The 13,542-nt window shown below is 40.1% G+C and overlaps 1 protein-coding gene across 1 annotated transcript; it reads left to right on the top strand.

Moving 5' to 3' along the window:
• Positions 1–468: 468 nt before the first annotated feature.
• On the top strand, positions 469–2,814 carry sox21b (SRY-box transcription factor 21b). The gene is made up of 2 exons (XM_080290495.1): positions 469–808; positions 979–2,814. Exon 2 carries the CDS (start codon positions 996–998, stop codon positions 1,740–1,742), a length of 747 nt encoding a protein of 248 aa, XP_080146621.1. The 5' UTR covers positions 469–808; positions 979–995; the 3' UTR covers positions 1,743–2,814.
• Positions 2,815–13,542: the final 10,728 nt, after the last annotated feature.

The raw sequence follows: 13,542 nt of genomic DNA, 5'->3' as shown, positions 1-13,542 counted from the left end.
ACGGAGTCACCGGTGAGGACGAAAGGTGAGAAAGTGGAGTGAGCTGGTTTGATTTGTCAAACGCACACATGAAACTGAGAGGAAGTGTCTACTGATACCTTTTAAATCAGTGAAAGCACGCGAGTTGTTGTTTTTTTTAACTATCTGATTTCAGAAATTCAATACAAGGTGAGAGTAAACGTCAACGAACATCTGTCTGCAGTCGCTTTCCACCCTAAACCTGACAGCATTATTAATTTTCACATGTGCTGCCGTCCTCAGGTATTTCAGGTACATCTCTTAAGTAGCCTACTTTTTCTTTAAAAAACTAAACACAAAGTTCTCATTAGAATAAAGCTGTTGGGATGAAAAGATGAAACTACTGACCTTTAACACCGAGGACACACAGTTCTCATATAATACATAAAGATGTAAATACGAGATGCGTATAACCTTTAAAATCAGGGTAGAATAAAAAAAAGAAAAGAAAAAAAAACTGTCCAGCAGTCGTCTGCGTGATCGCTGCAAGTGCGCATGCGCTAGCAGCACTTTCACTACCTGCCGCACAACCCCTGTATTTCACATGGGGCAGGCGGGAGTTACCATTCACTTGCGTGTATGCTGCTGCTGAGTGCTGGTTGACAGTCTCAGGCGACAAGAGGAAAGCAAGGCACAGTTTTTCTTTTGCTTCATCTTCTTCATCTTTACCAACGCCGTACCACTGCTGGATGGAACCATGAAGCAGGAAACACTGGAGCACTCTTAAGGACGCTGCCGTTTGTACTTTTCGCATGATAATCACCGGGGAGATGAAGAACTGAAGTGTTAAGTAAGTAAGCAAATGTACGAGCTGCAGTCTAAGTGAATCTTCATTTTAATGTCGTCCTGCTGACGCTGTCTGAATAAGCTGCTCTTTATAAAGTGCGTTTTGTTTTTTCTGTACTTAACTTGGAAGTTATCTATACTTTGTTTGATTTTTGTGCAATATTTTGCTTTCAGAGACAGTTTGTGCCAACATGTCTAAACCGATGGATCACGTTAAACGTCCGATGAATGCTTTCATGGTTTGGTCCAGAGCCCAGCGCAGAAAAATGGCTCAGGAGAACCCTAAAATGCACAACTCCGAGATCAGCAAGAGACTGGGAGCGGAGTGGAAACTTCTCACCGAGTCTGAGAAAAGGCCATTCATCGACGAAGCCAAACGGCTGAGAGCGATGCACATGAAGGAACACCCAGACTATAAATACAGACCGAGGCGGAAGCCCAAGACTCTGATGAAAAAAGACAAGTTTTCTTTCCCCGTGCCCTATAATCTCGGGGAGCACGACGCACTCAAAGTTAACGGGCTTTCCACTGGAGCACTTTCCGAGTCTATCATTGGGAACCCCGATAAGGCGGCAGCAGCTGCTGCGGCTGCGGCGGCCAGGGTATTCTTCAACCCCTCCATGTCCACGAACCCCTACTCATTTTTCGACCTGGGATCCAAGATGACCGAGCTTTCCCCACCTTCGTTTCCGTACGCTTCTCCTTTGGGTTACCCGCCGGGAGGCGCTACGGCTTTCACCGGGACTGGCAGTGTAGGTGGCGGGACGCACGCCCACACTCACTCACATCCGTCCCCGGGAAACCCAGGCTACATGATCCCGTGTAACTGTACGGCCTGGCCCTCAGCAGGACTCCAACCACCCTTAGCATACATTCTGCTCCCCGGGATGGGAAAACCTCAACTTGAACCGTACCCTGCATATGCTGCGGCATTATGATAGGCCCACTTTGGACATCTGAGAAAATGAAATGTGAAATCAAAACAAACAGAAAAAAAGCTATTCACGCAAGAGTTTTATTGTGCATGCACAAACCTGTACATGTGATGAAGTGCTCGTCGTCTCAGATATCACATGTGTATGTATATTGATTAATGCCTTTATCTAAGGTAATGCTTATTTAGAGAACTCTCTAATCTATTATTACCAAGCCATCACTTCACACAGCCACAAGGAAAAGGACTAAAAAGATGGCACACATGCACACAGTTGAGAGAGAGGTATAAAAGCAGTTTCCCCTTGTGAAAACTCATTTTTAAGGGTGTCCTGATCGATTTCTATCTTTTGCACCTGCCTGACTAACCAGTTTGGAATCAAGGGCAGCATATACAATGACCATGTTAAGGATCAAGGCATTTCCTCGCAAATAAGTTGCCGGAGGTTATAATTCACGGGTTAAGGGGAGTTGTTACAGCACTGTAAATGTGTACAGATAAAAATGACTTTAGTTTATTTGCCGTTATAGGCTTAGTGTTTGAGATAGGGCCAGGAAGCTACGTATTTCACTAGAAACCCGGTGTATATTTTGAGTTTTTAAACCGTTTTATAGATGTCTGTACTATTTATTGTTTAGTGGAATCTATGGTGAACCAGACGATTTTTTTAAAAAAAAAAGTGAATGAGGCTAGTTCTGTATTATTTGCACATGAAACGTAGAGGATGTAATTTATTTTGAAGGTGATATTCAGTTTTAATGCTTTATAACTTTCGGGGTTTGATTCACCAAACCCCATTTTCTTTCTCTTGAAAAAAAGGTTCAGATTTGAAGATGCAGAAGAAGATTAAAAAAAGTTGCAGATGGAAGTTTATTTAGTGGGTTTATAATTTCCTGGATTCACCATTCTCCCACTCCTCGTATCATGTGCAGAAAAAAAAAAGACGTTTTTAACTAACTCTTATGGAATTTGTATGTTTTGTGTTTTCTTTAACCTCCGTTATGTACTTCAAACTATTGCTACTGTTCACTTGTTCAGCAAAGGACTACAATAAAGCGTATTCGGATTAAACGGAAGGGAATCGCGGCTGTAGTTCTTGATGAGATGAACAAGATTGTTATCTTTTCTTTTTCCTGCTCTTGCTCCTCAGTCCAGGTGAAGTGTAAGGTATCCTCCAAAGGCCGCTTTTGTCCGCGCATTGAATGGCATTACTAGGGGGGGAAATCTAAATCAGCCCATTGTTATCAAGAGCCAAAACCTTATTTATCACAATTTTAATCGTGAATAGGAAGGAAGATAAAACTGTGTGGTACTCTGAGCTTTCTTTTTCCCAAGGAGAAAGAAAGAAAAAAAGGAGAGAGCTGCTTTAAGGCTGCAGAACAAACACGTCTTTTATGCTCTAAATCAGCCTGAGCTGCGCGCTCTAAGGTAAAAAAAAAAAAAAAACTCCAAACAGCAATAGCAATTAATACAAATTAAAAGAACAATAACTTAAATTTTAAAGACAAATAAATGCTTATCACCCGATTTAAGGAGTGTGCAGTCACGTGTGCGCGTACACCTGCGTGCGTAAAACAGGTGTGTATGTGCGTTACCGCGCACGTAGTTTTTTTTTTTTTTTTTTAAGTAAAATGCGTAATTTAAGCAAAGCGCTTCTACCAGACTACACTAAGAGATTAATTCATAAGGATCAGAGCGATTATGCAAAACTAATTTGGACAGTCCAGGGATAATTATCTCCGTCACGGTTAATTAAACCCTTTCACCGCTATGTTCTCCATTGTAACACCTCGATCTCTCCTTTTTACGGAACTTCCTTCTTGGCCTCGAAAACAGCGCGTTGTGTTTAGTTCACAGTAGAAAAGCGCAGAGCGGAAAAAAAATGTGTACTTTTTGACACCGGAATTTGAAGCTTTCCTCCAGGTTAGGCCTCTTTTTTTAAAGAAAAAAAAAGAACTCCTCGTTCTTTTTCATTTTGTAATGAGATATTTCTGAATGACGTGTCACGAACGACAAAGCGTATTTTTTGGAGGTGTCATAAAAGGGCAAAACTGTCGGATCAAAACAGAGATCGTCCCGGAGGCTGTGAAAGAATCCGCATTGCGAGTTCAGCGACCATTTCTTTCTCTTTCTTTGACCCTTTTTTATTATATTTTTTTTTTCTTGAGCAAAAGAGGAAGAAAGCTGAAAGAACTTTTTTCCAACTCTGGGAGCGTTTAGACGGTCGAGGAGGTTTTGTCTGGGAACAAAACGTGGGTTGGGAGGTTTTGTGAGAGTGTTGTTTGTTGAAGTGGAGCTCAGCAAAAGCGGCTGCTTTCCCTCATTGTGATGAAAGCAATCAGTGGTATTTGGAAAACTGTTAGCATTGTGCACTTCTTCTGTGTCCATTGTGGAGGATTTCTTTTCACAAGGTTTTTTTTCAGTCGATCCAGCTGGCCGGAGTGAATAGCAGTGCAATGTGTACACGCTTTGTCCCTCCAAGCCCTTCAAGTAGCCCACATTGAATAGAGTGAGTTGACACTGCATGACAGTGAAACAACATAATAAAAAATACATGAGCGCATGAATAGAAGCAGGCGCATAAATAAATAAAATGGGTGGCCAAAACTGGATAAACTGAATGACAAAACGGTGAAAGGGGAACAAAAAGATATTTAACACGCTAGATTAGCATTAGAATGCAATCTACAAGCCAGAACAATTGATGAATAGGTTTACCGGCCAAGAAAGAAATGGACTAAATGCCTTTTGAATAGATAGCCTATGTTTTTTCTGACTAAGAGGGGAACTCAATGGGAAAGGTGGAGATATAACTATGGAACAAAAGTGGGAGAAAACTTTTTTTTCTCCCACTATAAAATGTTGATTTTCTTGCAGGAAAACCAGGAGAAATAAAATCAGATTCTGGCGACATAATATATAGTTGGAATAATTTGGGGATGATTAAAAGTCTAAATACTTGGATATATAACCAAGCTAAACTGACAGACTTATTAGGGGTAATTCTTCCAGGTTCTCCTGACTTTTGATCCTTATCCTTAGTTTTGCAATTGCAATTAAGAGAGATCCTTTTTTTCAGTAGGTGAACTTTTCTCATTACACTTTTTCTCTGTCTGAAAAAAGTTAAATCTGGCCACAGAAAGAGCTGCATGATAAGCATATGATGTAATCAAAATGTAAAAAAATAAAAAAATTTGAAGGTGCTAATCATTGTGAGCAACTGTTAAAAAACACTGGGGGAATTCAAAGGGTTGTTCAGATTAAATAAAGATTAAATAACTCTTTTATCTAAACCGAAAGTAGTGCAAGTAGCAGCCCTCCGTCAGGTACAGTGCCTTTTGTTGGCATCAAGGGAGGGAGGCATAGAAAGCATTTATGTCTATTTGATATATCTGAAGTGTGTACATGAGATAAGGACTTCTCTTTCTAAAGAGCAGGTTGTAAATTAATTTTTGACTTTATTGATGTCTGTTAAACTCTGAGCAAAACTGGCAGCGGGGATCTGACATGACAAGTGCTTTTAGCTAAAGTGTTATTCATAGAAATTAATAGTCTAATATTCAGAGAACACTCAAAAAATTAATAAAATATTTTAAATTCAACCAAATTAAATAGACTTCTTTTTTTATTTAAACTGTAACTAGTTAAAGAATATTTTTTAATAGGAAAAAAATGGCAAAAACTGAAATTAATGTTTTCATTGAAAAAGAATATCCAGACAATACATGCCTTGGTATTTTACTCTAGATATTGACAGTCAATACAAAGGTTTCTACATAAGATTTAAAGCCATGGCTGCCTTGTGTTTTCATAAGCCCCCGCCTGATGCCCTGATATCATTATGTCTTAGTGTTAAACCCTTTATGTGCCTGTAAGACATTTGTAGAAGTGAGATTAGGCAAATTAACATACATATGTATCACCAGTTCAGCCATGTTGACCTTAGAGGGATCTACAATGGTTTCCTCATCTCTAATTCGCCAAGGGCTGCCCCACAAGCAAGTGGATTATCACCTGGCTTCAATGGCCTGAGATGGATCATTTTAGTATTTCTTCTGACATGAATAATACATCAATATCATCTGTTTGAGGATATTTTCTCAATTTGTTTGCAGGAGTGTGCTTCTTGCTCACCTGGTTGTCATAGCATGTGTGTAATGCTGGGAGATATACAGCCAGTGCTGGCTTCTCCGCGAGGAACCTCAAAGAGTCTGATCACTGAGTTCTCCATCTCATTTTAGGCAAATCAAAGTGTGAAAAGTCTCTCCTGAAGCAATATCTCCATCATCAGGCTGGGTCAAGAATGTTTATGGAGGCTGTGTGCCATATTACCTGTAATCTCCAGAGTATGAACTGCTGTATTTCTTACTTCTCTATGCTCCCAGGAGGGGGAAAAAATGCCAAAATTATCTTGCATTGCACCTTTTCCGCAACACTTCAACATGGTAAATCAAAGCCTCAAAACCATACATGTCACTGTGCCCAAGGTCACTAAGAGAAATGAGAAATCTCTGTGTACTGTACAGTCCATCCCTATAAACATGGCACACAGCCTCTGAAGTCTGACTCTGCCTTTAAGAAGTCCAAGTTTGTTTAATAGTACATAATGCAATAAGTAGATGGACCCGTGCTGGAGTTCAGAGAGGGGATGCTTGAATAAGGTTGGGGGCAAATGGGTGCATGCCGGAGGGGTGCTGGTTGAGGTGATTGTGAGTTTTGCAGGTGAGATGAGTAACCTGCACTTAGAGTCTGTACAGTCTTTAGCAGCAAAATCGTAACCCCACTTTATTTATTTCGGTTTGTTGGCATACATTTTAGTGCATCTTTTACATCGGTAAATTTTTATAATTGGAGAATCTTGAAAATAAAACTTGAACGCTTTTCTGTATGAAAACATTTCCGCCTCATATTGACAGGAAAAAATAAAAAAATGTGATCCTGCAGATTATTTAACTGTAATATTTCGAGGCTTTGTAACAGCTCAAACAAATTCATTTGCTTAATGCACAAATTTTATATTTGAAGAATTTATTTCAGGAAATAAAAAGTTAGTTGTATTCAGGGTCCTCAAATAACTCAAATAGTATTGTTTATTGTGAAGGGTTTCCATATGTTCCGTATCGGCTCTCCTTTTGCACCACTACTCTTCTCAAACCTTAAATGGGTGTAAACGTAAAAATAGTCCGTGTTATATTTTAATCTTGATTGTATAAGGAGTCTGCCACTGAGGCAAGCATGAGAATATAATATATGAATTAGATTAGTAAGTAGATGACTATAGAGGAGCACACCTTTAACAATAAATTCTCAAAACTGTACAAAATTAAAGAAATATTTTAGATGTATTATATCACACAAAGGTAAAAATGTTGCATTGACATTTATTTCTTCATGGCCCAAACAACATGTGAATTATTTTACATTTTTTTGTGCAAAACATATGCTTTAACACCAATTCTTATTCTGCTGCCTTCATGAAATATGCAGTTTGTGGTACAAGGAAAGGAAACATATATAAGGGAAAATTAGATTTTGTCATTTTTTTGAAATATAAAATAAAATATAAAGGATACAGCATAAAAAAAACCAAAACAACATCAGCTAAACACAAAGAATACCGTTTCTTTTCAGACTGTAAATATAAGAATAAAATAAATGCACAATGAATAGATATTTCCCTCATCCCCTCTACTCCCACCCAGCTACCCAAATCCCTTAATAATTATTAGGTGAAACCTTCATTTTCAAATAGTCTGTAGACAGAGAACTGTGTTGTGCACGAGCTTGTAAAGGCAAACAAGAGTGTTCAGTTTATCCGGGGTAATTCCAAAACAGAGAGAAACATTCAAAGCGAAACAGACCCTCCTCTTAGCATTTTGTCTGACTCTAAAGCTCCCACTGCTGACTAAAGGAACTCATTGCACTAATGACTTTTTAACCATGCTGAGCATGAGGAGGAACATTATTTCAGAAATCATGTTCAGGCGTTACATAGGGTGGTATGCAAACATAAAATCTGAGAATACTGTACACAGGTATAACATTGAGAGAGAGAAAAAAAGAATTGCATATGTTTTCGTCGATAAAGTCGCAATTTCGAGAAGATTTAACTTTATATAAAGATCGTATAGCTTCAAGGTAGTCACTGAAATCATTAAGTTAATAGCCCAAAACATGAGGCATAGGATTATTCTATGAATCCATCAATAAATTAGAATAATGTCAGCGAGCAGCCTTAACAAATGTTCTTTAAACTGACATGACATTTTTTGTTCCATTTCCAAATGACCGCTGGCTGAGATTGCTGGGTCTCGTATTAATTCTCAGGTTTTCAAGGAAAAATATATCTATCTTAAGTAGAAATAATGAAGTTGAAGAGCTGATGCCCCGAGGAGCAGTCACAAAGAATTATATCTTTCTATAACACAGGACACAGGCAAAAGATAAGTACCTGTCAGTTGGCATACTCTCTTCTACATGTGCCTATCAATAAAAGAGATTATTTTTCCCAGTTATTACAACAAAGATCTGGGGGGCTCGAAGATTGCACCTTTAATGAGAAGGAATGATTTCCTCCTGCACACTCACAACCACACTTGAAGTGAGTGAGCTGTAATGCCATCACCCCCCCCCCCCCCCCCCCCTCGATTTTACAAGAACTTATTAAAATGAAATATTGCCAACATTAATGCACAGGGATTATTTATTACATTTTAACAGGATTATGGTGTGCAAAGCTTGATTTGGGATTCATACCCTGCATTGTGATATCATGGTTTAGCAGTCAAATTGTGCAGACTTGTTGTAATTAACAGTGGCAAAATAGATCATTGCCAAATGATATGTCGCTCCATGAACTAATCTTTGTGTACTGAAATGTCGGGAACCTGAAGAATGCATGCGCTGGATGAGAACTGGGATTTTGTCTTTTGGCTTGTGCTACTTTCCCCTTACTTTTCTCTCTGAAAGACATTGTCCTAAACTCCATTACTCTCATAGCTGTTTATTTTTTTATTGAATTTTATAGTGTCAGGTGCAGCGCTTTATTTCATAGACTTGACACTGATCTCATGACTGTGGCTGTCAGATTGTTTTTTCCGCACTCAGTTTCACAGCGAGCCATGGTGTAATGCGCTGGAACAACTTTATGGATGCCTTAGTAATGACGATATAAAGAACGCTAGTGTACGCACCTTGATGACAGTAAAGCAATAATTTGTTTGGGCACCTTATCATATTCGGCAGAAAATCCAACACATGCAAAACGCGTCTTTAATCTCGAAAACATGGCCGGTTCATGAAATGTGCTATTAGTTATGCTGATGAAGGAGCATGACTTCATACCTTAATTGTGAAGTAATGTGAAGGTCCTCAGAACAAATCTATTATGTATGGTCCTACCAGACATCACATGCAGGGGTCCTTCAGACATCCCATACTCTTTAGCCACACCATCACGCTGTGCCTAGTCAAATTGTGTTGTGGAAATTTTCCATGTTCTTTGTTACAGCAAAGGGGTTACATTGAAGGTAATGGCTTTTGAACATAGTATTTATACCGGCTTTGTTTGCTTGTGTGTGGGAAGAAAAGGGATCTATAAAAGGATGTGAATGGGGAAAGCAATCAAAAGTCTGGCCTTCACTTTCGCTGTGCTGCTAACAAAGATGATACAAGGGTAGGAGCTGCTGAAGTACCTGCATATAGAGGGACATCTCTCTGAGAGGTGCTCCTCTCTAAAGGTTTCTCAGTTTTTTTTAATATGTAAGATGTATAGTTTTATTCAAAGTAAATAGCCGCTAATAGCCATTAAAATCGTGGAGTAAATACACAGCCAGTCCCACAACATCCATGCAACTCTGCAACTTCCAGCATGCTAATTCGAGCACACTAAAGTTATTTGTATGAAAAATAAAATGGGTCAAGTGGAACAGTGCCCTTTGACAGTCCTTTTCAACATAGAAAGAAACCTTGGAATTATTCCCTTCCACATATAAACTGTCACAGGAGACCGAATGAACTTGAATGTCTAAAACCAAACCTCTACTTTGATATTGATGCAGACAGGTGTAAAAATATACATAGCGAACACAGAGCAATAATAAGAGATTTATGTATGTAGGGCGCAAAAGAAATGCCGAGCCGATGCCTGGTGCTGTCAGGTTCATTTTCCTGTTGCGTCATTCACCATGCCAGTGCACAGTGAAGCCAAATATGGCAGAATCCTACACTCCTCGTACCACGTGCCTCAGGATCTCTTGTCAGGCAAACAGATGTCTGAGCAATATGAATTGTTGGATGTTTGTGTGCGCATGTAAGAAATGAGTAAACAAGTTGAAATATTTCCCCCTTAATTTGATGCACAATGCTTCCTGACAGCTAATTCATTTCATGCAGATTCAAGACCCAGTGTCATATGTCAGGTCCTTTCTGCTCAGATAAATATGTGAGCTTGTAGCAAGTAGCTACTAATGCAAAATAACAAAATGAGGCAGGCATTGCTGTTTAGCCTGTAATATTATCAGTTCCTTCTGACCCTATCTAACCTTTTACCTATACAGTCAATACACCGAGAGGTGATAAAAGACCATGGGTGAATGGAGTGTGTGTAATGTTGCAGCCAGCAGCGATTACAGAGGTAACACGAAGACTTGGAAGCAACACTAAGACAAGGCTTTCTACGTGTACTAAATTGCTGGACAGCTCCAGGGCTGACATTTAAAACATAACATCACCAAACAAAAACACATTAAAAGAGAAAAGCTGAGCAGGGGGCTTTGAGGAAAACCTGAAATTCAAGTTTTGGCGAAGGCAACTGACCCAAATTTCCTGGCCCTTCTTTTCCTTAACATGCTTCTGCAAGCCTGGGCCCTGGGGTGACGTTTCCCTTATACAGGGATTGCCAGTGCATTTACATAGCATGGTTAATGAGAGATCAACACCAGGAAAGCGCCTTGAATATAAAGCTTTCTTGTAAAAATAATGAGCGAGCGATTGATCCATACTCAAACAAGCCGGTTTGCTGAGTTAATACCAAAGGCAGATTATAGCCAGTGCCAAAAGTGCCCTGGCGTGCGACGCCTTTTGCTTAGAGGGTCCCCAAACTTGTCATCACATTAGCACATGGTCAAGGAGTACATCCTACCACTCTCATAATCTGCTTTCCTGCACAATTAGCCTTCTATAATAAGGCGGCTGTCTGACAGCCAGTAGGGAGAAAAGAGGGAAATCACTGAGTTTTACATAGGACGGATGGATCATTTACAGCCACTGAAATATAGACTCTGAGGTGATTCTCTTTCTAAGTCATCAGTGGTCCTCACACCGAGTCTAAACATTATGGAAACATGGAGGTTTGCTCTTCTTTATTGTGCCAAGCATCTATTACACTTTGATGAAGCCAAACAAAGGAGGGCAAGGGAGGGGGTTGAGAGAAATAAAGAGGGAGTAAGTGAAAGAGAGAGAGCACCCGTGGCCAGGGCAGATGTGTTTTAGCCCAAATTCTGACAGAATCAGATGCTGAAGAGGGTGGAATGGTAGGGAAAGGCAAGTTTTCTGAATAAAATAATAGATAATTTCAGCCTGACAAAGGCGAGGAAACTATGGGCAAAAGAACAAAATAGCAGGAAGGGATGGAGAAGGGAAGGGGCTTGAAAAGAATAAGAAGAATTCAGTGCTGCTGCTTGCAAGGGAAAAGAAAAAAAAACATTGATGACACCCGGTTCCATTCTTCCGCTCTCCCCTTTCTCTGCTCCTCGCCTCGCAGCACGGCGGGCTAAGCTGGGAGCTGTAATGTCATTAAATTGCAAATGCTTTTTTTTTCATTTCCGACACACACTGTTTACTTATCTGGCAAAAACATATGTTGGAAGGAATCCGTTAAATTCTGCCCATTGCCTTGGGTGAAAGTGCAATAGAAACGGGCCCACTGAGCTCCTTCTGTCGTCTCCTTTTAGCACTTTGCCTTATCTACAAGGCTGCTTAGCAGCAAACTGGCGAGTTCAATGAAAAATGAAGATACAGAGCAAGATTAGGGAAGAACAGTGAGGGGAGAAATGCTTGGAGAGAGGGTCATCCCATTGCAAATGATTTCACTCCTCTCCATCTGCATAAATGACTATTTTTAAGGCATCTCCAGCGTCTGTATATTTTTCTCACTCTGCCACACATTTAATTTCACGCCCCGTGTTCTGAATATGCTTAAATGCATATCTCTGATGCACCTTTAAGCCAGAGGAAAGAGGATGGGGGGGTGAGTGGGGAGGGTACGAAAGCAAAATTAAAGATAAAATGGTGTGATTTGCACTACAAGTCTATTACTTTATGGCATTTACATATAGTTTACCTCTGCAATTCCAAGATTTTTTTTTCTACCACCTTCCTATCAGTATTTGGGCATGTATAAATATGTATAAATCTTTGTTGAGAAAAAATAGAATTCCTAGAACTGCACTGGAAAGTTTGAAGGGTGCACTTTTTTGCTTTAACTTCTTCTCTTGCTCCCATGAGACTGTCAGCATATCTGCTGGGGGTGTTCTCTACCGGCTTGCCCCAACAAAGGCGCAGGCTTCAAGCACTTTGTGCCCCATGATCCCCAGATACTCCTCCCCTCGGTGAAATGAGTGGGGAGAGCGAGGTTCCAGGGTCAGGACTTGGCCATGGCTTTAGAGCTCGGGCCTGGCAGAGCCGGATGATGTGAGGAGCTGCATCCTTGTCAAACAAGTGGCTGAACAGCTTGGTTAAAGCACAACATCAACTCCCAGTATGTCATGTAGATTGTCATAGATGATATTTCCGCACAGTTGCAGACTCCCACACAGGTCTCACATAATGACACAATGAATAGCACCTACATGTGTGCCACTGTTGTGCTATCAAGTGGATGTGTTGTTCTACCACTAGGGCTAGGAAGTTTGAGCTGTGAGTAGAAAGCCCACCACTGACAGCAGAGAAGACGAAGGCTGTGGATTGGCCTGGGAATGAAAAGGAGAGAGAGAGAGGCTATTCAGAGCACGATTCCTTTCCCTCATTGTCTGCCCGCTTAGATTTGAATACGCTCACTCAAAGAAGATGAGAAAAATGCTTCAGCCTCTTGCATTGTTGGCTTTCTCTCTCGTCTTTCTATTTGCAATTAAATGCATTTCAAATGGAACAACTGTACAGAAAGCATTTCTGATAAAAAAGGAATTCCATTGCCTTTAACCTCCTTTGTAATGGCTTTGCAATTTTTTAGTACTCTTATTATGAGAATTGCACAATCAAAAACATATCTTTGAATAGAAAACGCCACACAAGTAGGAAGTATTGCTTCATTGAAAATTAAATTGCATTTAAAAATCATTTTCAGTCTTCTGTGTTCCTCAGTTCTTAAGCCAATCTTAGTGTTTCTGTTTTGCTGCTTTGTGTGTAACATTGTGCCTTGACAGGACCCTTGTGTCCTGTGCAGTATCATACATAGTGGTCCTAAGCATGGGATGAGATCAGTCAATTAGAATTAATGTCATCTGGTCATTTACAGCTAAACACCCTCCGTGTGCATTGTGTTTGCTTTGTGTGCAAAGCATCAACTGCAAAACCAATCTCATCCTCCAGACATGAATTTTTGAAGGATTTGAACGCTGTAAATAACTCCAAACCCTCTCTTACGAGGTTTACCCCTGGAGCACTTTGTAACTTATCAGGGCTGCCTTGTGCCTCCTCTAATGCTTGCATTATGCTCAAATGTAAATCGGTAAGCTGCCAGAGAGGTGGGCGGGAATCACTGAAGAAAGAATCACTGAAGGGTCTAGCCAATATTCTGATTGGGG

The sequence above is a fragment of the Astatotilapia calliptera genome, chromosome 16 (genome assembly GCF_964374335.1).
Source record: "Astatotilapia calliptera chromosome 16, fAstCal68.1, whole genome shotgun sequence".
Lineage (NCBI taxonomy): Eukaryota > Metazoa > Chordata > Actinopteri > Cichliformes > Cichlidae > Astatotilapia > Astatotilapia calliptera.
This window is presented reverse-complemented; position numbering and strand designations above follow the sequence as displayed.

What these genes read in the sequence shown, in the direction of transcription:
- sox21b (XM_080290495.1), top strand. Translation starts at nt 996, where the DNA reads ATGTCTAAACCGATGGATCACGTTAAACGTCCGATGAATGCTTTCATG.